Below are 23,614 nucleotides of genomic sequence, written 5' to 3' on the forward strand. Positions count from 1 at the left end.
AAATACTTCTCCAAAATGAAACATTTACAACCTAAGAGAAGCGTTTCTCAAATCTGGCAACTTAAAAAGAGGAGTGGCCTTCCAACTCCCAGAATTCCCAGCGGCTAGCCCACTCATTTGAAAGTTGCCACCACTGATAAACACTAGCCTAAAGCATTACACGGGTAGTCCTCGGACTTATGACCATCGTTGAGCCCCAAATTGCTAAGTGAGACAGATGTTAAGTGAATTTTGCCCCATTTGACAACTTTTCTTGCCATGGTCGCTTAAGTGAATCACTACAGTGGTTAAGTTAGTTACACGGTTGTTAAGTTGGTCAGGTCGCAAAAAGGGGATCACGTGACCCCGGGACACTGCGACCGTCATAAATACGAATCAGTTGCCAAGTGTCTGAATTTTGATCACGTGACCGTGGGGATGCTGCAAAGGTCCTAAGTGTGAAAAACAGTCATGTCCCTTTTTCCAGTGCCGTTGTCAACTTCAGTCACTAAACAAAATGTTACAAGTCAAGGACTGCCTGTGCCTAGGAGAAACACAATAAAAAGCAATTTTTTCCCCAGACATGAGTAGTCAGCTGGAAGAGTTGTGTGTTTCCAAATGGCTTTCTGAGCAAAAAGGGATGTTTACAGCTTCCGTTTTAATTCTGACTGGCAGCCTATCCGTTGGGGTGGACTCGTCGGCTCTGTATCCTTGCACTAATTCAATACAATACAACTTCGCTATAAAAATGCCACAGGGTGATGATGGTCATATAAAGAGAAACAGATGCACCTTCAGTGACGTTTCCATGTTTATTTGTTCGACGCAGACTTCTGAGAAGAAAACAAGATACAGGATTACACCTCACTGTAAAAGTTTCTTTTTTGGAGGGGGGGGGGGAGAAACTCCCTACAACAAGCAAATCCTAAATGATTTGTGTCTTACACAGGTCACGAAAAGTTATCCACAGGATTGGACTAGTCAAGATTGCAAAGTGGTCATCGGAGCGATGCTGAGTTGCTGATGCTGATCAAGCAAGAAGCACACACACACACACACACACACCGTTCTTAAATCCAAATTCTTGGCATCTGAGACGTTGACAGTTTGGTCCCAACACACAAAGCACCAGGAAAACATTTGCCTTCAAGTATGCCCAGAAAAGGGAGAAAACATTTCGGCATTTTGGAGGGACCGAGAGCGGGGAGCCTGTTCTGCCTGAGAAACTTCGCATCCGAAGTCCAGCGCTCCGCATATTCTCTTTAACAAAAGAAAGAAGTGTTTGCGTTACCCTTTTCGCACAAAGACTAACAAAAATGAGTTGGGGGTGGGGGTGAGAAGGAACAGACAACCACATTTGGAGCGGGGCAACCAGTTGAGGTTCCTGGCTGACAAATCAGGAAGTGTGGAATGCAATTTTTTTCACTCTGAAATTAAAAACTTATTAACATTATTTCCCCCCCTACAATTAATAACTGAGCACGTTTAGTTCAGATGGACTGTAGCCAAGACAATCCATGCAGGCTGAGCGCTTCAAGCGGCTCAGTTCATGGGAATCTGCCTGGCTCAAGTGGATTTTACTTCCGAGGAACCTGCTAACGATCCGAGAGCACAATTCAGTCCTGGCCTATCAATATTCAAGCCACAAGGACCTGGATGGATTTGTGGTTAACTGGGAGGGAATTAGTTCAATGGTCCTAGAGTAGCAAAACTAGGTTAAACGGATATGCGATGACATAAAGACAGCTTCCCAAAGTCCCCATGGGATTTTCAAACGTTATTTTGAGAGGGCCTTGCTGCGTGAAATCTCCTTTCCTTCTCTAGCAGCTTTTTTGGTTATCTGAGTGCTCGGCGGCATCATGCCACACGATCCAGGACGATACGCCATTTTCTCCTCATTTTACAATCCCCAAAAGTGTCGGGTCTTAAAACTCAGGGTGAGTTTTAAGGCACCCAGATCCCCAAAGTCGGCTGGGTTTATTGCCTGCTCTGGACAGCACGGAAACAAAAATTAAAACAAAACTCGAGCAGTCTCTCCTTTGGCTCCTGTGCCAAATATTTTTCAGCTCTGCCCCCCACAAACAAGCCAAGGAGGTCCGTTCTGAGGGGAAGCTGAAAACTGTAGCTTGGTCGGCGTGGGGGGGGGGGAGGTGAGAGAGGCTGCCGTGGGTCAAAACTGCTGAGGACATCTCAGCAGCAAATCTTCAGACGGTTTCATCCAGAACTCGAGACTTAGCGAAGGATGTGCTGGGACGGAAGGCCAGTGGCACATTTGACACCCTCTCCACCACGCTGTGAGATCCAGCTGTTCCCGGCAAGGACATTTGGTGATTTTGAGGCTTTTTGAAACCCGATTCTTTTCCAGCCTTGGGAGTTTGGACCGCTGTACTGGCGGACAGCATCCAACACATGGACCCAGCTGGCTCTTGCTTTCTTTCCCTTCCTGTGCGCAGGCAAAGAAGTCTCTGGGTTTTGTAACCTTGGGCGGAGGGCAAACCTGGCTGGATTTCACGTCGGTCCGGTGGAGGACGGACCAAAAGTGACTTTGAATATGATGGGTGGCAGAGAGTAAAGTCTTGGGAAGAGCTCTTCCATCCGATGCTTGTGATTCTCACCTGGTCTTTGCGCCCGTTTTTCTGGTCACAGCACGCCCTGCCTGGCGTGCAGGATGGGCCTTCAGGGGGAGGGTACCGGGGGCTTCGAAAGGAAAACATCGTTCGTCTAAACTTCCACGTAGCAAAGTTAAGGCCGAGGTGCAGGCGGAGGTCTCATTCGAACGGATGGGGGTCTTTGGAGAGGAGAGGCTCAGCGTCGTCATTGATTGTTGGAGAGAGTTGGGGGGCTGGGGCTGCTCCCACCAGGTTCTGGAGGATTTCCTGCTGGTGCTGCTTGGCCCTGTTGTACAGCAGGACCCCGATGATCACCAGGACTGTCCCGATGGCCGAAAGGCTGGTGATCTTGTTCCCAAAGACAATGATGCTGAGCCAAATGGACAAGGCGTGCTTCACCGTGCTGGCAACACTGGGGAAGGACGGGAAAACAGGAGGAGACTGAGAAAATTGGGAGTAATTTCACACTCAGGAGGTGCCCAGGCAGGAGTAGGCAGGAAATAGGAGGAGATTCTGGGCGGATCGGGCCCAATCCGAGATTCCCCCAGGAAACTGACTGCAGATCTTAATATATGAAAACGACGAAAACCCTTTCGTCTGTTGCTCTCCTGCCCTGCCTAATTTTAAGCACCGTTGCCAAAACCAAGACAAGCTGCAGCCCTTGCCATACAGCCAGGGATGATGGGCGCTGTAGTCCAGCTGCCCCGGAGGGCCTCAGGATCAGGAAGGCCATGCTAAACGGGAGCCAGGAATCTTTGCCACCCTAGATGAAGCCACCCCACGGTTTCCTTTGTAAATCTACCTCTGAAATAAAGGGGTTTCTTATTGGATGATGACCCTATGGCAGTGGTTCTCAACCTTTTTAATGCCGCGACCCCAACCGGTCGTAAGTCGAGGACTAAACCGGTCGTAAGTCGAGGACTACCCAACCGGTCGTAGGTCGAGGACTTTCCCTGCCCGGGAGCGCCGCGCATGCGTGGTTCCGCCCCCTGCGCCGGCCGAGGCGTAGCTGGCAAGCGGCAGAGACAGAGCAGGCCGACCACCAGCTGGCCCAGCCCAAGGGAGGTAAGGCACCCGCCAGAAAAGGGGAAAAAATGGCGGACAAAAAAAATGGCGGACAGCTTTGCTTGGCGACCCCCGTGAAATAGTTGATCGACCCCAAATGGGGTCCCGACCCACAGGTTGAGAACCACTGCCCTATGGTATTTCTGGGGGGGGGGAGGCTTACCTGAAAGTTACGGGGGAAATCTTCCCCATCAAGGCATAAGCGGTGACACTTTGGAGGTGGAACAGCACTCCATCCATCAGAAGCAGCACCACGATGTCCTGGTTGTACTGGAAACTCCGCCCGCTTTTCCCAATCACCGGCATATCCTTCCAGACCGGAAGAGAAGGAAGGAAACAGAAGAGGGGACAGGGCAGGAGGTTAAAAGGAGGGCGGGGAGTGCCAGGAGCTCCCAATTTGAGACCTTCTCCCAATTTTACGCCCTATGGAACAAAAGACCCTTGGGAGTGCTGAAGGAAACACCCTTATTGACCTGGGACTGGCAACCCCAAGCTGAGCATCAGGTCGTTTTTCAAGCATATAGCTAGGCCGATCCAGGGAAGTCTTCCCCTCTCTTCCCAGCAGGTGACTGGAAGGAGCAGAAAGGAAAAAGGAAGGAGTGGGAGAAAGGTAGAAAAAGAAACGAAAGAGATGATGCAAGAATGAATGGAAGAACGGAGGGAGGAAAAGAGGAGAGAGGCAGAGAGAACAGGAGGGGAGGGGGAAAGGAAGGAAGGAAGGAAGGAAGGAAGGAAGGAAGGAAGGAAGGAAGGAAGGAAGGAAAAAGGGAGGGAGGGCACGGGCAAAAAAAACAGTCAGAAAAGAGAAAAATGGCGGTTCCACTCAGTTTGGGCCCCACCTGCCGAATGCTGGCTTGCAACTTGCAGCCTTTCCCAACATTCCCCAAGTTTGTGTTCTACTACACTACAAAACAGAAAAGCCAGTTGTGGCCTGGTGGCAGAACACACATCTCACCATGAAAAAGACCCAGGCAGGGATAAGCATGATCACAGCAGCTGCGCTAGTGTAGAACTGAAGCTCAGGAGCACTGCAAAAAAAAAAAAGAGAGAGTGAGTGAGTGAGTGAGTGAGTGAGAGAGAGAGAGAGAGAGAGAGAGAGGGNCTTTCGTCTGTTGCTCTCCTGCCCTGCCTAATTTTAAGCACCGTTGCCAAAACCAAGACAAGCTGCAGCCCTTGCCATACAGCCAGGGATGATGGGCGCTGTAGTCCAGCTGCCCCGGAGGGCCTCAGGATCAGGAAGGCCATGCTAAACGGGAGCCAGGAATCTTTGCCACCCTAGATGAAGCCACCCCACGGTTTCCATTGTAAAGCTACCTCTGAAATAAAGGGGTTTCTTATTGGATGATGACCCTATGGCAGTGGTTCTCAACCTTTTTAATGCCGCGACCCCAACCGGTCGTAAGTCGAGGACTAAACCGGTCGTAAGTCGAGGACTACCCAACCGGTCGTAGGTCGAGGACTTTCCCTGCCCGGGAGCACCGCGCATGCGTGGTTCCGCCCCCTGCGCCGGCCGAGGCGTAGCTGGCAAGCGGCAGAGACGGAGCAGGCCGACCACCAGCTGGCCCAGCCCAAGGGAGGTAAGGCACCCGCCAGAAAAGGGAAAAAAAATGGCGGACAGCTTTGCTTGGCGACCCCCGTGAAATAGTTGATCGACCCCAAATGGGGTCCCGACCCACAGGTTGAGAACCACTGCCCTATGGTATTTCTGGGGGGGGGAGGCTTACCTGAAAGTTACGGGGGAAATCTTCCCCATCAAGGCATAAGCGGTGACACTTTGGAGGTGGAACAGCACTCCATCCATCAGAAGCAGCACCACGATGTCCTGGTTGTACTGGAAACTCCGCCCGCTTTTCCCAATCACCGGCATATCCTTCCAGACCGGAAGAGAAGGAAGGAAACAGAAGAGGGGACAGGGCAGGAGGTTAAAAGGAGGGCGGGGAGTGCCAGGAGCTCAATTTGAGACCTTCTCCCAATTTTACGCCCTATGGAACAAAAGACCCTTGGGAGTGCTGAAGGAAACACCCTTATTGACCTGGGACTGGCAACCCCAAGGTGAGCATCAAGTCATTTTTCAAGCATATAGCTAGGTCGATCCAGGGAAGTCTTCCCCTCTCTTCCCAGCAGGTGACTGGAAGGAGCAGAAAGGAAAAAGGAAGGAGTGGGAGAAAGGTAGAAAAAGAGACGAAAGAGATGATGCAAGAATGAATGGAAGGACGGAGGGAGGAAAGGAGGAGAGAGGTAGAGAGGAAAGGAAGGAGAGAAGGAAGGAAGGAAGGAAGGAAGGAAGGAAGGAAGGAAGGAAGGAAGGAAGGAAGGAAGGAAGGAAGGAAGGAAAAAGGGAGGGAGGGCATGGGCAAAAAAAAACAGTCAGAAAAGAGAAAAATGGTGGTTCCACTCAGTTTGGGCCCCACCTGCCGAATGCTGGCTTGCAACTTGCAACCTTTCCCAACATTCCCCAAGTCTGTGTTCTACTACACTACAAAACAGAAAAGTCAGTTGTGGCCTGGTGACAGAACACACATCTCACCATGAAAAAGACCCAGGCAGGGATAAGCATGATCACAGCAGCTGCGCTAGTGTAGAACTGAAGCTCGGGAGCACTGCAAAAAAAAAAAAGAGAGAGAGAGAGAGAGAGTTGAAGAGGAATGAATTCAGTAAACCAAACACTTATTCCAGCTTTATCTGAAATACAGGCCGTCCTCTCCTTACGACCGTTCATTTAGTGTCCCTTCAAAGTTACAACGGCACTTATTATTAATAGTTTATTTTAACGGAATTTTTGTTAGTTTTAATTATATGATATTATTATTATTTTTAACATCAGTATTGTATTGTTTAATATTTAGGTTATGAATAGGTTTATTATTGTGTTTAATTTTAATTTGTTTAAATTTGTGTTAAAGGGGAGTTAAAGTGCATTATGGACTTGGTTATTTTAATAGTTGGTTAATGCTGGATAGATTTTGATTATTATATTTGTAACCCTGTGTTCAGCTCTGGGAAGTGGGGGAGGGGGAGGGAGGGGTTTTGGGGTGGGTATGGGGGTTTATACTGTAATTTCCATAAAACTTTTAATTAAAAAAAAAAAAAAGTTACAACGGCACTGGAAAAAAGCGGCATGACCGTTTTTCTCACTTACGACCGTTGCAGCGTCTCCAGGGTTACATGAACAAAACTCAAGATGCTTGGCAACGGACTCGCATTTACGACGGTCGCAGTGTCCCGGGGAGGGTCCTGTAATCCCCTTTTGCGACCTCCTGATGAGCAAAGCCAATGGGGAAGCCGGATTCACTTAACGACCGTGTGACTTACTTAACAGATACAATGATTCACTTAACGACGGTAGCAAGGAAGGTCGTAAAATGGAGCGAAACTCACCTAACAAATGTCTTACTCAATCACATAAATTTTGGGCTCAATTATGGTCATAAGCCAAGGACTACCTCTACACCCCTATAAAACTATTGCCCAGGTCTTTTTTTTGTGACCAATTGGGAGATCTGAACCCAGGTCTTTGCTAAACGGGTCAGTCTGCAGCCCCTACGGACTAGAAGGACCCCAGAGGAAATTGATGTGGGTCACTGGGATCAGAACGGAGGAGAGCGAGGCTTCTGTTAAATCATCCCAATGAGGACTAGATACTTACGAGAAACGGTATTTGTCCCCACTCAGCAGCTTTTTGGAGAAAACATTCTGCAAGCTGCAAAAAGGAGAAGAAAGCCGTGTTTATGTTTCAAAGGTGGAGTGGAAATAACCCAGAGCAAACGGGAAGAACTGCCCAGAAAGGCTAAAAATAACTCTGCAGGTGTTTTCTAGATAAAAGTCCCACTGTTCTAGATAAGGCCAGGAGAGAAGCCGTTGGTCGGCTGCTCCCCTTTATGCAAACTCCCCCCTTTGAGCTGCAGAGGCACTTACCAGTCCATAATATTTGTCGACAAAGCTGCCGAGAAGCCGAGGATGTTGAAACTCAGCTCGGTTGCAGTACACAAGGCCAGCCCGCCCATCACGGGGACCAGAGACAGGTTCACAAACAGCCCTGGGACAATCAGAGGCAGAATGAGAAATCAGAAGAGAAGAATAGAAACTGTTTTTTAAAAAAACAACAACAACAGCCAATTAAAGACTTGTGTTTGAGGTTCAGGGAGATTGCAAAGTGGTCTCCTTTGCACCCCAAAGGGCAGAGCAGTCTGTTTATTTTATTCATTTGCATCCCGCCTTCGCTGTTTTTACGAACAACCCAAGGCTATGAATATATCCAACATATTTTTTTCCCCCACAACAACCTTGTGAGGTGGCTTGGGGGGAGACAGAGAGAGACAGAGAGAGAGAGAGAGAGAGAGAGAGACAGAGACAGAGAGGGAATGAGTGAGGGAGAGAGAGAGGGGGGGAGGGAATGAGGGGGAGAGAGAGCGAGAGAGCGAGAGGGAGGGAATGAGAGAGAGAGAGAGCGAGAGGGAGGGAATGAGAGAGAGAGAGAGAGAGGGAGGGAATGAGAGAGAGAGAGAGACTTGCCCAAATTCACCCAGCAGGCTATGGTGGGATTTGAATTCATGGCCTTCTGCTTTCCAGCCTGGTGCCTTAACCAACAGACCAAACTCTCAGTGTTGATGGTATAGAGGGAGAGACTCTTCCAGATGTGTGGTCAAACTCCAGCAGCTTTCAAACGTCCTGCCAGACAGGACTTCTGGGAGAGGACATTGAGCAACATCTGGAGGATGGATGGATGCCTGCAACTTGCTTCCAATATGGAAGTCAGATCGGCAGCCAAGAGGGCGGAACAAGCGAAGGCCTTTAGCCAGCTGGGTGAAGATAGGACTGGGGAGATACATTTCCCAAAGCATCTTGCATTTTTACACTGCTGGTTTCTGAAATCTTTCTTGTAAGATGACACCAAAACCAAACAGGCCAGTGGGACAGAGACGATAATTGCCAAAAAACATGTTTTAAGCCCGGAGAAAGAAGAAAACATTAAAAAAAAGAAATTCAAACTGGCCCCAGAACTTTACCTTATTGAAATAGACAATGGTTTTTGGACCTTGAAAGCTTGACTGCATCTTCCTTCCCTTTTAGACACTTTAAGAGTGTCTAAAAGGGAAGGAAGATGCAGTCAAGCTTTCAAGATCCAAAAACTTTTGTCTATTTCAATAAGATAAAGTTATGGATTTTTTGGTGGTTTTCTGAGGAATCTGTTTGCCAATGTAGCCTACCTCGAAGGATCGGCAAATAATGGAGAAAATCATCAGCTCAAAAGCTCTCCAGGGTTGAATTTCTGACAATCAGGAATGAAGGCTACGTGGGCAGAGCTTTTCCTTAATATTGATTAAAAAACTGCTCCAAAGATAGGAATTATCAAAAGATATCCTACATCAGTGATGGCGAACCTTTTAGAGTCCGAGTGCCCAAACTGCAACGCAAAACCCACTTATGCATCGTCGGGTGCCAGGTGGGTGTGGCTCATTGGCTGGGTGTGGCCAATTGGGGGCGTGGCCCACTGGCTGGGCATGGCTGCGGTGGTCACGGCAGACTGGGTGGGACTAAAAAGTTCAATCAATCAATTCCAACTTTGCAAGATCTTTTTTTTCCCCGCAAGAAGTTGAAATTGACTGATTGATTGAACCTTTTTTTTTTTGCACACGGCGGCGGAGGCCTAAAGCGAAAAGGTTTTATAAAACCCAGCTGAAGGCCTAGGACTGGGGCGACGGCGCGCGTGCCCACAGAGAGGGCTCTGAGTGCCGCCTCTGGCACCCGTGCCATAGGTTCGCCACCACTGTCCTACATCCTATGTTCAGTTTTCACGTTTAAGATATATTGATTTCAGCAAAACGTACCGGTGTATTCTCCTAAAATCATGCGGGACATAATAACGGTAAAAATGGGTGCTGAGCTTTTCACTGTCTCGGCAAAAGAAACAGCCACGTTCTTCAAGCTGACGAGCCCCAAAACCACAGTCGCAAATCTGAGAAGGAGCAAGGGAAAATGCAGCTTAAATTTTCAGCGGTCAAAACACCCAACACTTATTTTCTTTCTTGCCTCCTCCTTGACCCAGAAAGTTTCCAGAAGGGAAAGAAAAAAGAAAAAAAGCCGTCAGCAGTGGAAGACTTTAGTTTTTTACCCAATATCTAAATCTATAAATCTGTTTTTCGGTTAATCCATAGCGGATGATAGAGATGTACTCCAGAAACATCTGAAAAGTCGAAGCTTTTTAAACAGCTAATGCAAGAGCAGATTAATTTTTTTAAAAAAAGAAAATTCTCCAAGGTTTGTCTCAGAGGATTCCTCCAAAAATGCTAACGTAAAAAAATAATAATAATAACAACTTAGTTTTCTCCAAGGGGGAACACAGATTTGGATGTTTGGGGGGAAGGGGGGGGGAAAGAAAGATAGTCATCCAGCAGTGAAGAAGTGACTCAGTTTCTCCAAATGTGCCCAGGCCTTACCGCATCAAGCCAACGAAAAGCATAATCATGATGAAATTGGAAGGATAGGAGAGACGGCTTTTGTGCTGGTAAAGACAACAGGGCACAAACATTTTGACGCAGCCAATGAAGGTGGTGGAGAGCATCTGAACGGCGCCTGGGGAAAAAAAAAAAAGACAGAAACAAGAGATGCCTAAAATTAGGATACCCAGAGAAAAAGTGGCCTGACGTTCCCTTTCCAGTCAGAGGACAAACTATGATATGTACAAACTCAAGATGGAGGGGATCGTGTTTTTCAGCACTCGAAACAATTGGTGTTTCTCAAGTGGGCAACTTTAAGACAGGTGGACTTCAACTCCCAGAATTCCCCAGCCAGTCCACATGCCTTAAAGTTGCTTCCTGTGACAAGATGCATCTGTCCTCTCCCAGGCTGGGCACAAGGAAGAAAATGATTGTGGTTTACTTGCCTAACATACTCGGTTCCCCTTCCAGCAGCGACAAGATGTACTTATTCAGAAAAAGGGTGCAAAAGCTGAAGAAGAACCACAGCGTGAGGTAGGTGAGGGCGTAAGAACTCCAGATGCCCAGGTCCGACTCAATAACCGTAGTCTCCGTGATGGTGATTTTTAGGACGTTCTCTTCCGGCACGCTGTCGCTCCGGGCAATGACGAAGCGTTCGCTCCGGCCGTGGAAGAGGGAGCCAAACTGGAAGAGGTTTTTCGCTTTGGGTTTGTCGTCCAAAAGAGGCAAAGCGAGGGAGGTGGAAAGGCCGGAGTCGGCCGGGTCCAAAGTGGAACTGCTGGTTAGGGTGGCCATGTTGGGAGGTGGGTCCTGAGGCTCAGCTCCGGAAGTAGAGCCTTCGATCTTGAGAAGGCAGCCCCTCCAAGTCTCCTTGGCTTGCAAAGAGCTTCAGGTGCATTTGGTCACACGTGGCTCCATTGTCTGGAAGGAAGGAAGGAAGGAAGGAAAGGAGGGAGGGAGGGAGGGAGGGAGGGGGAAAGAAAGAGGAAGGAAGGAAGGANAAAGAAAGAAAGAAAGAAAGAAAGAAAGAAAGAAAGAAAGAAAGAAAGAAAGAAAGAAAGAAAGAAAGAAAGAAAATAAGTAAATAAGTTTGGACATCAGAGCATGAATAAAGTAAACTGAATTCCAACTTTAGGATTCTATGAGTGCTGGATTTTAATCACCAACACACTCCTGGGCATTTATTGCAGGTTTCACAAACAGGTACCCTTCACTTATCTGGGACTACAAGTCCCAGACACCCCTGGAACGCTTGAAGCATCCAGCATTGGAGTAGTAATTCTATTTATTTTCACCGTTTATATTTATTTATTTTTTTACATGCAGCTGTTCTCCTCTCAAGCCACAACAATGCCTTGTGGAACATACTTCCTCTTCTAGCCAACATCTCCAGCTGGTTTACGAGGGGATTACCTTTTTAAAATGCAAACACACAGCTACAATGTTAAGAAAACTCAGGATTATTCAGATGCCGCTCAGTGAAATGGGTGGCCGTTTAAATTTAATAAATCCATAAAACAACCAAACGAGACGATACTAGTCCTCTTTACGTCCAGTTCTATATACAGGTAGTCCTTGATTTATGACCACAATCAAGCCCAACGTTTCTGTCGCTAAGTGAGACAATTAAGTGAGTTTTGCCCCATTTTACGACCTTTCTTGCCACAGTTAAGCTGTTGTTAAGTTAGTCACACAGCTGTTAAGTGAATTTGGCTTCCCCCCTTGGCTTTGCTTCTCAGGGGGATCACACGACCTCGCGACGCTGCAACCGTCATAAATACGAGTCAGTTGCCAAGCATTGGAATTTTGATCATGTGACCCTGGGGATAATGCAATGGACATAAGTGTGAAAAACGGTCATAAGTCCCTTTTTTCGGTGCTGTTGTAACTTCGAACAATCGCTAACTAAACTGTCGTAAGTCGAGGACTTCCTGTACTCACTTTCAACAAACTACAAACAGAAAGGCAGCCTAAACGTAATTTAGTGGGTTTTTCCCCCCCCTCCATGATGAAATATTTCTCTTCGTATTTTTTTTATATCTACCCAGCCCACATTGCCCCTCTGCCGCTGTCTGCAGAAATCCTGTACTAAATTTCCCCAAATCATTGCGGTTCCAATTAAAAGGGGTTTGCAGAGAAGTGGATATTCAGCCCTGAGATATCCTTGCTTCATCAGAAAGCCACAAAAAAAACAGAGCCAAGCCAACAGCTGCTGTCAGAAGTTAAAATCGGTTTGACTGGCTGGGAGTCAAATGGTCGGGAGAGGTAGAAAATTGAGCTGTGACCTGGCGCCACGTCTTTCAAAGCCCATCTCTGCCAAAAAAAGGAAAAAAAAGTTCCACAGAAGTTCTAAGAAAAGGACGTCAAACAAGGGAGCAGTTTTGCGACTGCCAGATTGCCAAACCAGATTTTCATCAAAAGCAGACCATCTTACAGCGAAGGGCACTCAGTCCGACAGAATATCAAACCGAAAAGATAATACTGTAATGGGGATAATGAGAGTTCAGTTGAAATGAAATACAGCCAGATGTTTATTTTCATTCTCCCTCCGAGAAAGCAGGCAGCTGGAGAGAGAGAGAGAGAGAGAGAGAGAGAGAGAGAGAGAGAGAGAGAGAGAGAGGCTGTTGAGAAGTAAACAAGCAGAAATAAAATACGGTAGATGGCAAAGTAAGAAAGGGCACTGTTTCTTCAATAAGGCTGGGTGCGTTATCTTGTGTTAACGCCAACCTCTCTCTGGGCAAAGGGCAGATTGATAAGCCAAGTTCAAAGTTTAACAGAAAAAGGTTTTAGACTGAGGCAGTTACACTTGGCCCCAAATGAAATTACAGTCCGATGGACAAAATGTAATTAAAAACAAGGTGAGCCTTGAAAACCCATCTATTCCATGCGGCCGGCCTGGCGTAGTTTTGATTGGGCTTTGCTAGGGGTTTTATATGGGGTATTTTAGAGCAGGCTTTTTATTCAATATTTATTGTGATTTTTATTATTGCCTGTTCACCACCCTGAGTCCCGTAAGGGAGATAGGGCGGTATATAAATTTAAATAATAAATAAATAAATAAATAAATAAATAAATAAACAAACAAACAAACAAACAAACAAACAAACAAATAAATAAATAAATAATAAATTCGCCACCCTGGATTCGCCTGGCTGTTAGGAAAAATTTAAAAAAAAAAAAAAATCTTTAACAAAGCTGATTGGAACAAACACTCGTTGAAAAAGCCTTCCCAAAAGCCAGCGGTGGTTTATGTAAGATGTACTGTATATAAAGCATTTTTTTTTCTCCCGCAATGAATCTTCCTTAATTCCATTCAAAATTATTCAGGTTGCAAAATCTGCTGTCTACTCAAGGTGAAAGGAGCAGTCTGTGTTTGTGCAAAAAAACATCAAGAGACCTCATATTTGTGATACTTTTGGCAACAAAGGGAACTTTTTGCTCATTTTTGAAAGCTGCCTGTTTCAAGACATGGGAGGAGAACCTTCAACATCAAAGTCACAAGTAATGAGAAGTTAAAAATTGGCAGCCTTTTGATTATTTGGTTTCATACTGTGCTTTCTCCCCTGTGCATTATCTTTCCTTATGTCCAGGTCTACAAATATACTTGCCAAATGACGACCCTTTGTGCAGCCAACTCTGCCCTTGAAAAATTAAACAAATGTGAAGGAGCAGGAAAAATGCTGTTTTCTTAGGGAATTTCCAGTCCCTGAAAGCACCAAAATGCAACTGATCAAGAATGAACTTTTTTAGATCAGAGCTGTGATAATGGAAACCTTTTAACCTTTTTCAGAGGTTACTTAATATTATTAAAGATGAGATGGTAGCAACCCTCATTAGCTACTATGTACTCCTTTAAGCTTCATGTACATAAACACACTCAATATGCCTATTCATAGTATAGTCCTGTTACAGAAAAAAATCATGTGTATATATACTGAAATAGAGAAAGTAAATACAAATGCAATTGCGTATGGCTCTCATAATTTTTTGAACTGTACAGTATCCCAGCCATGATGATATACAAACGATATTTTATCACCCTCTTCCCTGCTATAACTCTCTTGCCTGATTAAAGATACATTAAATATAACACAGATTTATATTCATAAATAACAAAACATTTGGACAAATAATTCAATTTTCTCGGTTCCTCTTGAATTTCAGGGGGCTTAGCTTTAGCAGACCATGAAGGTTTATGCCACAGTGATTCACATTATATACCTCCTGTAAAACAATTCTAAAAAGGATCCGTTCAGATTATTTCCAAACTTATCTTCTGTCTAGCTCCTGAGGGTAATTCAAGCACCCTGCTCACTTTTCTCAGCTGGGACAAAATTCAACACAAAGTCTTTTAGTCAAAAGTTATTAATTTCATAAACAAATAACTGCAACACATCCTGCAACAAACAATAAAAACATAAACAAAGACGTCCTCGTTTCTAAATCAATTTCCTTTTGCAGTTGTGAAGCCAGAAAAGGTCGGCTTGTCAAATGTCTCTAGAACAGCCCTTTCAAACCCCAGTTGCACATTATGCCTTCCTGCAATGCAGCGCAACACAATTGTGTCCGGACTGTCCTGTACAAACACACCTGCCTCTGTTCTCTGGCAGATCCTGTCCTCTTCTTCCGCAGCCATCACCGGGGCTACCTCCATCAGATCGGGAGGCCAGCCTGCTACGAAAACGGCTCCCCCTTTGGCAGAGGCGGAGCAAATCAAAGGCGGGGAGGAGAAAAAAGACAAAAGAGAGAGAAATTAGCAATGTGCCGTGCATAGGCCAGGTTTAACTTGTGTGTGGTTATGATGACTCTGGGCATGCGTAAAATGCAAATTGCTTTCAGACTCACATTTCCTATATGGAAAAGAACAAACCTCAGTGATTCCCAAATTCAATTTTCTTTTGAGAAATGGCCCTAAAAAAAAATAAATATGGAGCTGGAGTAACCCTCACAATTATTATTTTTTTCAAAGACTACTTCAAGAATTGAGTATGTTTAGTTCAGTGAAAAGGACCAGGGGTGACACAGTAACAGCGAGCCAATATTTGAGGGGCTTCCACAAAGAAGAGGGGCTCAACCTATACTCCAAAGCACGTGATGGCAGGACAAGAAGCAACAGATGGAAACTTATCAAGGAGAGAAGCAACCTAGAACTAAGGAGGAATTTCCTGATAATTAATCAGTGGAACAACCTGCCTCCAGAAGTTGTGGGTGTCCCAACACTGGAAGTTTTTAAGAAGAGATTGGACAACCATTTGTCTGAAATGGTATAGGGTTTTTTGTCTGACCAGGGGGTTGGACTAGAAGACCTCAAAGGTTCCTTCCAACTCTGTTAATCTGTTATTATTCTGTTACCCTGCCAATGTTTAAAGCAAGAGCTGGATTTTCTGAACAGGGGCAATGATTTCTCTTGCTGAGGTTGCAGGGATAAAAAGTCATTCTGGGACTAATTCAGAGACAACGTACCACTGGAGTCTACAGATTTGGTAGCAATAAGAGAAACATTCCTTAACCTTTCAGGTTTTTTTTTTATTGTATTCTATTTATTTGTCAAATTTACACACCACCAATCTCACTGTCTAAGTGGCTCTGGGCAGTTTACAAGTCAATTTAAAAATTGCTCATCCACTCTGGACTCCAGGAAGGCAAGGCATGCGAGATAGCGACAGCTCCCTAAGGTGAGCCTCCAACCATTTATGATCAAAGCCAAACAGGTTTCTAGTCCTGTTGAGGTACGAGACAACAATCTTCACAGTTATTAGATATTAGTCTCTACATTGAAAACTAAAAACGAACTGAAATAGTGGTGAGGATACTGAAGTTGGAGGCCTCGCTTTCTACCATGCTTCCATTTACAGGTATGCTCAAATCTCTAGTCCTCTTGAGGCAAACAGGTGTCTTCTCCTTTCTTTTGTCCAGAACAAGCAAGGAAGGGAATATTTAGGTCAGGATGTCCATAAGAAAAAAATAAAAAAAAAATTGCTTTATTGCCTTCTGAGGCAGCTCAGGACTATGACGCGCTTGGCCCCTCAGCTTAGAAACGGGTAGCTACGGGATGGAGGAAGTGACGTCACGAGCGAGGAGTAACTCTAGGCGTCTCTTTCTTTATGGCACCTCGGCTTCGAACTCTCCCGGAAGGCGGGCGCAGGACTTGAAAATGGCGCGTTTCCGCCTCGGCCGGAAGTTGCTCTGCTCGGGCGAGGCCCTTCCTTTTCTATGGCCCCCGCCCGACACCACTTCCCGCACTCGTCGCTCGGCTGGGGCATGTAACGGTCGCCGTCGCCATGGAGACGCCCGACACGAGGTAGCAGCCGGTTACTGAGCCTTGCGGGGATCCGTACACGACGGTGGGGGGCGGGGGAGGGAGCAGACAGCTTTCCGTTACAGTTCCGTCTCCCTGCCCGCGGCGTGACGTCAGAGTGGCATCACGGCGCCTCTCCTCTGACGTCACCACACCCTCTGACGTCACGGCCCTCAGATGTGGGTTTGGGTTTTCAGCAGGAAAGGATTGTCGTTCCTCCAGTTGATAGTCTGGGAAGGGGGGGGGCAAATGTGGGACTACAATCTCCATCATGCTGCCTGGGGATAATGGAAACTGGGGTCTCAGCGCATCTGGGAGATGCCAGGCTGATGGAGGAGCCCGCTAGGTGCACAGGGTGCGGTTGCATTTGATGCTTATCCTGGTTAATGGAATCATGGTTTAGTCAATCAGCCCAACTGAGTTTGCAGGATAGTGTGAATCCTAGCCCCACAATATTTGGGGCTAATCATCATTGGCCAGCTTGTAATTCCATGCGTCGTGCAAAATAAACCTTAGCGTGGACCCATCCACCTCAGGAGGACTAGAAACTTAGCTTTCCACACATAACATATTTGCCTGAACCTCCATTTATATTATTTGTTTGTCCGTCTAGGGTTCTCCTTTCCCAGTCAGAAGAAGCTCTGGCCTCTCCTTTGCCAAACGAGAGCATAAACTGTCCACTGCCAAATTTAACACCAAGACACCAAGACCTGATTGCCACGCCGTGCGGCCCTGTAAGTATCTGGATTTCACCAAGCTTGTTAATTTCGACGAAGTGGTTTGAGCCATTGTTTCCGCGTGTGTGATATCTGGAGAAAGAACAAAGGTCTCTCTCGCCTAAGATAAGCCACACTGAGTCATTGCCACGAACTGCTTTCTGCTAATTTTATAAACGCGGCTTGCAGCAAGCCGATGGCATTTCCCTGTCTTTATAACCAGCTTCAAAAAGTAAATTATTGGATGGGACCAACCCGGATTGTGGGCTAAATGGGCAAGTTAAAGTCCAATTTGAAGGAGAATTTCTCTTTACGTTAGCTGCACTCTTTTATCGTTCCAGATCAAACGATGGTCCGAACTGTCGTCCCCTGTCAAGATCTACTTCTGTGTCACCATCCTTTCGCTGTTGAGTGTCATTGGATTAACCATAGAGACCCTCATCCAGCAGAAAAATGAAGATTTTACTGTGTCTCTCATCCAGATCATTGGCCTCGGTAATCTGGCAAACCTTATAAACTAGAAAGATGGGGAGGGCGCAAAAACAGTCTTTTTCTACATACATTATATTTTTGACAGGCATCTAGGCCCAGACTGTTCTAATTCTTCTACAAGAGGCAAGAAGGGAATTGAGTCTTTCTAAAAAAAAACCCTGAAGGATAATTTACCCTCCTTTATATTTGGCTATCGCTATGTAGACCCCAATTTGCATACACGGTCCTAAGTCTGTCCTTCCTACTTTCTGTCTCAGGATCAGATTTGGATCCGGTCAGTTCCTAGATCATAACTACAGGTAGACCTCGACTTAACAACCACAACGGAGCTCAACATTTCTGTTGCTACGCAAGAGAGTGGTTAAGTGTAGTCACTTTCATCTGGCTCGCAGCCATTTCTGCATCTCTAGGGAGGGGTCAAGACTTGGACTCTCCCAATGATATTGTCGCCCTGTTTATGGGCTTGCTAAAGTCTTGTATTGTCCTGTAAACTGCAAATAATATCCACTCCAGGCAGTAGGTGGCACCTCTATCCTAGATTTTATAGAAACCCTCTCAAACTTCTCTGCCACTTGAATCCTGCTCTCGGCAGAGTTTCCACCCTGTATTTTGGCATTTTATTGGTAAAGATCCAAAGATAGAGGAGACAGGCCTTGGAATGGCCCGGGGCAGTTTTCAAGAAGAACCCAAAATTTGGGCTTTGTGCCACTCCAGAATCTTGGTTCTTTTTGGCCATAGAAAGTAAACATTGCTTGTTTTTAATCCCTCCCTAGTTTATGCACCAGGAGAGTCGGATTTATCCACAGCATTAAAGGAAATCAACCCCGTCGTGGTACAATATCTGAATCCATCCTTCTTGGGTCTATTCAAAGCATAGTTAAAACAGGCCATGGCTTATCAAGGCTGTAGCACAGCAAGCTGGCCATTTGTTAGCTACTTTTAGCACTGATTGTCCTTTGTAGCTTTGCTTTTCACCAGTACTGCTAGTTGCTGTGGTGCTTAAGAGGAAAAAGGCAAACTGTGATTCTGCAGCCTCCATTAAATTGATCTTCCTAACTTTCAGACCGGATGGATCGGCCCGAGGACGGATGCTTCCTTTGCTTTATCCGTTTTAAACGAAGCAAGGTTCTGGCCCTCATGAAAACGGGGGAGGCACTTCAAGCCCAGAACTGACCTCAGGGCTCTTGCTTTCGCCCCGGGAAATCTCTTCTCCCCTTTTTAGCTGGCTACTGATAACCAGGCCTTTCCCCTTTGGCAGTGTTCTGCATCTATTACGTCAGCCGAGGAATCCTGCAGGAGAATCGCCAGGAGATGGTGGTCTTTGTCCTCTCTATCGCCTTGGTCATGCTGCGCTCCGTGATCAACTTCACCGTCCTCCCCGCCAAGCAGAAGACGGAGTTGCTGGTGAGCATCTGGCCGGCCATCTTCCTCCCAACCCTTGTGACGGCGACGAGGCGTCCTGTTTGGGGAGGATGGGCTAACCGGGGCTCCCCTTGCCAGTCCCCTCATTGCCCTCTTCCGCCAGGCCCGCTTCGTCCTGATCCTTCTGGTGGGGGCCTTTGACGTCAGCTGCGCCGTGATCCTGATCCAGAGCGAGAGTCGGATGGCCTTCCGGGTGGGCGGGGCTTTGGAGAGCCTCCAGGCCCAGTATTTCATGCTGAACCTCTGCTTTTCCATGCTGACCTTTGACCTCCAGGCTCAGGTAGCCCCTGGCAACAAACCCTGTTCCTGTTTGAGTCCTAAGCCGAGATCCTGCCACTAAAGACCGCCAGCAAAGGAGCCGAGATGCTTTTTTGCCCACCTTTTAAAGCAGTGTTTCTCAACCTTGACAATTTTAAGGCATGTGGACTTCAACTCCCAGAATTCCACAGCCAGCAATGCTGGCTGTGGAATTCTGGGAGTTGAAGTCCACATGCCTTAAAATTGTCAAGGTTGAGAAACACTGTTTTAAAGAGTTCTGCCAGTTGACCTTTTTCGGCCTGTGGTCCTCCCAAGAGCGGCCTGGACTACAGTTCTAATCCTTCTGCCATGATGAGCACTGTAGTACTGTCCTGCTGGAAGCCACCAGAATGGGGATGATGGGTTATCTCGTGAAGCTGGGCGTTTTTAGAATATTTCTACAATAGGTGGGCATTCCAGAGAAGGAGATAGCCTCCTTTATCCCCAGCCTCATATCCTACATGAAACCAAAGTCCTAACTTATCGGTTCTTCAAGAGTTTGGAGATGAAAAGAGTTTCAGAAAGGGGGGGACCTTTCCTGAATTAAATCCTGTTTCCATTCTCAAGGTCCTGAGTGCAATTGGCTGTGTCGGTATACATTGGTGGATACTCTTTAAGTTTTATTATTTTTTTTTAAAACTTATAAGAAACTCGGGAGCGAGCAAGCCCCTCAGAACAATCCAGATGGGCTGGGCCATTCCTGATAGAAAACTAGCTGTTTGTCAAAAAGGATGGAGAAAGGAATGGATCACGGGGAAAAAAGGGGGGGCATGGCTGTATTGGATTCCTAAAGATCCCTGAAACGGTCAAGGAACGATCTTGAACCACTGCCTGATTCAGGGATGGGAAGGTGATCTGCAGCTCTCTCCTGCTGGCTGTTGTCTTGCAGAGATCTCTCTTCTATTTCCCAGCTCTGTTTGTCTGTCTTGCTGCTGACCACAACCCGAAAGATTTCGAGTCTGCACAGTGTGTTCCTGGCTGCTGGGATTTGCTGGGCGGTTCTCAAGGTTGCTTGTGGCATCACTGCAGTGAGTTATTTTCAATAACTGTGGCTTTGCTATCGTAGAATTCGCGGGCTGTCCAGTTCTGCTAATGGCTGTTTTAACTCCTAATATTTGTGGAGAACTGTATAGCTTCTCCTAATATTTGTGGAGAACTGTATAGCTTCTTTCAAAGACTGCGCCCGCTTCTGTATTTTACAGCTAAAACTGATGTGATAGCTTCTTTTTCAACCAGCGAGCCTTCAGTCACCCGTGCCTTTTTTTTTTTTTTTTTTGTTTAGATCTTAAAAGAGTTGAAACCTCTGGCCTGGATTTTTGTGCTTCAGAATTTACCAGAAGTGGCTTATCTGGCATATCTGTTGTACGCAGTAAGTCTTGCCAAATGGTTTACTGATTCCAGGAGGATAAGGGGGAATTCCTCTCTCGTTCAGAGGCAGCCCTGGGTAAGAAGGAAGTTAAGGGTGGCAGAACCTTTACCCCACTTCCTGAAGTGGAATCTGGAGCCCAAAGGAACAAGAAAATGCAAGTCCCCAGAGCATGTCGCCTCTTTAAAATGTGCCCAATGTTTTAGGGAAATTTGGTCCCTAAGGCTGGTGAAACCTTCGTGGAGGAGGAAACAAAAAAAAAAACAAAGAAAAAGCCAAGGGCCAGTTTTGAAATTTGAAGGAGCCCCCGTTGGTTATACTATGATGATGAAATTTTGGTTTCCATCCATAATGTTCAGAACTCGGCCATAAACACCTTCAGATCAGGGGTCTTCCAACTTGGCCCTTTGATGACTTGTGGACTTCAACTCCCAGAATTCCTCAGCCTGGCTGAGGAATTCTGGGAGTTGAAGTCCACAAGTCATCAGAGGGCCAAGTTTGAAGACCCCTGCTTCAGATGGATCCCATCCATAGGATGTAGGCCCAATGAAGACATGCGGTCTGATCCAGTGACTCAAACTGCGGTCAACCAACTTAGGAAATCATTGGTGCCTTATCATAGAGATCTGTTAAAACCAGGAACAGTCTGTTGTTGAACGCCACAGTCACCACTTCAGTGTTGTTGTTTTTTCAACCCTAAAGCAATGATTCTCAACCTTAGAGACTTTAAGATGCGTGGACTTCAATTTCTGGAATTCTGGGGACTGAGGTCCGCACATTTTAAAAGTTGAGAAACACTGATCTAAAGAAAGGCAGATAAGTCAAGGAAACAGCTAACTGGGACAGCATTCAAAACTTCAGCTGAAGGTCCCTTTGGAAAAGCCTCAAGGTAAAAAAAAAACAACAGATTTTTGAAGGCTTCGCAAAGCCCTTTAACGTCAAAACCGTCTGGAATGTTTCTCCTAAGTCACGACAGAAAAACCGCCAGCAGCCTTGAACACAACAATCCCATTCTTTTGAAAAAATAAAACAAGAGATAATCTTCCAGCAGTTCTCAACAGTGGGATTAAGCAGAGGGAGATAGAGGAACAATTTTCATTTTTTTTTTTTTTTTTTTTTTGGCCAAGCCTTACAGACCTTTCGGTGGGCAAAGTCTCCTAATTAGGCATTAGAATATCCACGGATCTCGGTTTTCCGATCCAATAGAGCACACTCTGATCCTAGGGCACTGTCTTCTTCCTTTCTCTCACAACATCCTTGCAAGGTAGATGGCACGGAGAGATTAGGCCAGGCAGAGCCAAAGCACCACCTTTGGAGGTCCACCGACAAACCAAGATCAAAAGAAACGGTGGCTTAGTGGATGTGTGAGATTCCCAGCTTGTGGCTGCAGACCGTGGCTTGTTAAATTTTGCTGTTTGCGAGGAACGTGCTACGGCAGTGTTTTTCAACCTTGACCATTTTAAGGCATGTGGACTTCAATGCTGGCTGTGGAATTCTGGGAGTTGAAGTCCACATGCCTTAAAATTGTCAAGGTTGAGAAACACTGTGCTACGGGGTCTGCGGTGAGATACTTTGAAATGAAAGCAGGTGTGAATTTCATTCCATTTTGGGGCTAATCGTTTTACTGTTACAAATGTTATTTATCCGTGCGGGATGTGGTTTTTTTCTCCCCCCCCCCTCCCCAGGTCATAACAGAATGGGGCCAAGGAAGCTCTTATGCCCTGGAAGCGGCCATCATCACCTGCTCCTGCATTTCGGTGACGATCAAAAGCGTCCTGTTTTGGGCAATGTTCCACGTCTATCAGAGCTTTGGGCAAGGCCTGAGAGAGAGGAGTGAGTATCAGAGACACAGGAACGGTGTCTGGGAGTAACCTCAGAGTAGGGCGGGTCTCTTCAGCGGGCAGCTGGGACGGGGATTGAGAACAAGGCACCGCCTGGCTAAGGCGAATCCATCTTTTTCAAATCCCGTCGACCGATTCAGCCTGGCAATTAAAGAGGAAAACCTAGAGGCCCCCTTAGATCAGCAGAAAAGCCCTCCGAACCAAGCCAGGCAAATGGAAGACTACCCATTATGGGATCACAGCGAAACTGCTCTCGCCCCGACTTCCGATTGGTGGAGAAGCTACCAATCAAGGCTTGGGAATGCCAGTTAGGGCCCAGGCCGAATTTCTCACCCTGCGTCCTTGGCGTACAGCCACAAGGGAGTCCAACGTTTCTATTGCTAAGTCAGGTTTTTTTTGCCCTCTGTTGTCATTGCCGTTGATGTCCTCTTCTCTCTCGCTCTGCCTCCAGTGTTTTCTTCCTATGGAAGGATCGATTCGTGACCTGCAGCTCCGTTGCCAAACCGATGTGCTCTTATAGAGTGAAAAATCTCGTTGGGAGAACCCGATTCCCCCCTCCCCCACCCCCGGTTGGACTCTGGAGACGGATGGAGAAGCGGCAGAAGAGACTGGATCCCAAGGCAGACCTTTGCTCCCCTGGCTAGGATTCCGTTCTGCCTCGCTGGATCTCCGGGACCGCCCCACCCAGCCTTCCTTCCTCCTGCGGAAAAGCGAAGAAAACCACGCACGCTCCTACTCTACTTTCCAAAGAACCGTCGGAGCAGCTTCCCAATGTGGCTTGCGCCGCGAGCGGCCTTTTCTCGCGCGAGGATCCGGCATTTGCTCCCTTGGCTGTATTGTCCTCCCCTGTTTTTAACCTCGTTTTGGGCCCTGCGACGGTTGGCATGTCTGAGCTTGACCGGCAGCGCGGGATTGGGTTGCCAAATTGCAGAGCAGATCCGGGGAGGTGTGGCTGTCAGTTTTGATAAACCCGTTCTCGCCCTCAAGAGCCTTGCCTGACCTGACCTGCTCTCCGATCCGGTTTGAAACCAGGAACATTTTGAGTGCAGCTTGCCTGTTTTCATCTTTCCAAGGCTGCAGGAGTCAAGAGTT

At 46.7% G+C, this 23,614-nt stretch overlaps 2 protein-coding genes across 2 annotated transcripts; one reads left to right on the forward strand and one right to left on the reverse strand.

The window, feature by feature from the left end:
- Nucleotides 1–2,414: 2,414 nt before the first annotated feature.
- On the reverse strand, nt 2,415–11,004 carry LOC107290684 (solute carrier family 35 member E2A-like). The gene is made up of 8 exons (XM_015819590.1): nt 10,537–11,004; nt 10,091–10,226; nt 9,482–9,609; nt 7,569–7,689; nt 7,300–7,353; nt 6,181–6,253; nt 5,378–5,523; nt 2,415–3,000 (listed from the first exon to the last, which is right to left on the reverse strand). Exons 1-8 carry the CDS (start codon nt 10,883–10,885, stop codon nt 2,748–2,750), a joined length of 1,260 nt encoding a protein of 419 aa, XP_015675076.1. The 5' UTR covers nt 10,886–11,004; the 3' UTR covers nt 2,415–2,747.
- A 5,298-nt stretch (nt 11,005–16,302) lies between these two features.
- Nucleotides 16,303–23,082, forward strand: LOC107290685. Its single transcript, XM_015819591.1, has 9 exons — nt 16,303–16,391; nt 17,002–17,122; nt 17,446–17,599; nt 18,855–19,000; nt 19,122–19,298; nt 20,227–20,343; nt 20,598–20,684; nt 22,367–22,514; nt 22,974–23,082. Exons 1-9 carry the CDS (start codon nt 16,372–16,374, stop codon nt 23,003–23,005), a joined length of 1,002 nt encoding a protein of 333 aa, XP_015675077.1. The 5' UTR covers nt 16,303–16,371; the 3' UTR covers nt 23,006–23,082.
- Nucleotides 23,083–23,614: the final 532 nt, after the last annotated feature.

This window comes from Protobothrops mucrosquamatus, unplaced genomic scaffold (genome assembly GCF_001527695.2).
Source record: "Protobothrops mucrosquamatus isolate PMUCROS unplaced genomic scaffold, P.Mucros_1.0 scaffold957, whole genome shotgun sequence".
NCBI classification, from domain to species: Eukaryota; Metazoa; Chordata; class Lepidosauria; order Squamata; family Viperidae; genus Protobothrops; species Protobothrops mucrosquamatus.

Excerpts from the sequence above, each read along its gene's own strand:
- LOC107290684 (XM_015819590.1), bottom strand. The coding sequence starts at position 10,885 with ATGGCCACCCTAACCAGCAGTTCCACTTTGGACCCGGCCGACTCCGGC. Across the intron at positions 7,690-9,481 it reads GATTTTAGGAGAATACACCG|GGCTGTTTGTGAACCTGTCT; the intron begins GTACGTTTTGCT and ends TGATTGTCCCAG. Across the intron at positions 6,254-7,299 it reads GGGGACAAATACCGTTTCTC|TGCTCCCGAGCTTCAGTTCT; the intron begins GTAAGTATCTAG and ends TTTTTTTTGCAG.
- LOC107290685 (XM_015819591.1), top strand. The coding sequence starts at position 16,372 with ATGGAGACGCCCGACACGAG. Across the intron at positions 17,123-17,445 it reads TTGCCACGCCGTGCGGCCCT|ATCAAACGATGGTCCGAACT; the intron begins GTAAGTATCTGG and ends TTATCGTTCCAG. Across the intron at positions 19,001-19,121 it reads AGCAGAAGACGGAGTTGCTG|GCCCGCTTCGTCCTGATCCT; the intron begins GTGAGCATCTGG and ends CTCTTCCGCCAG.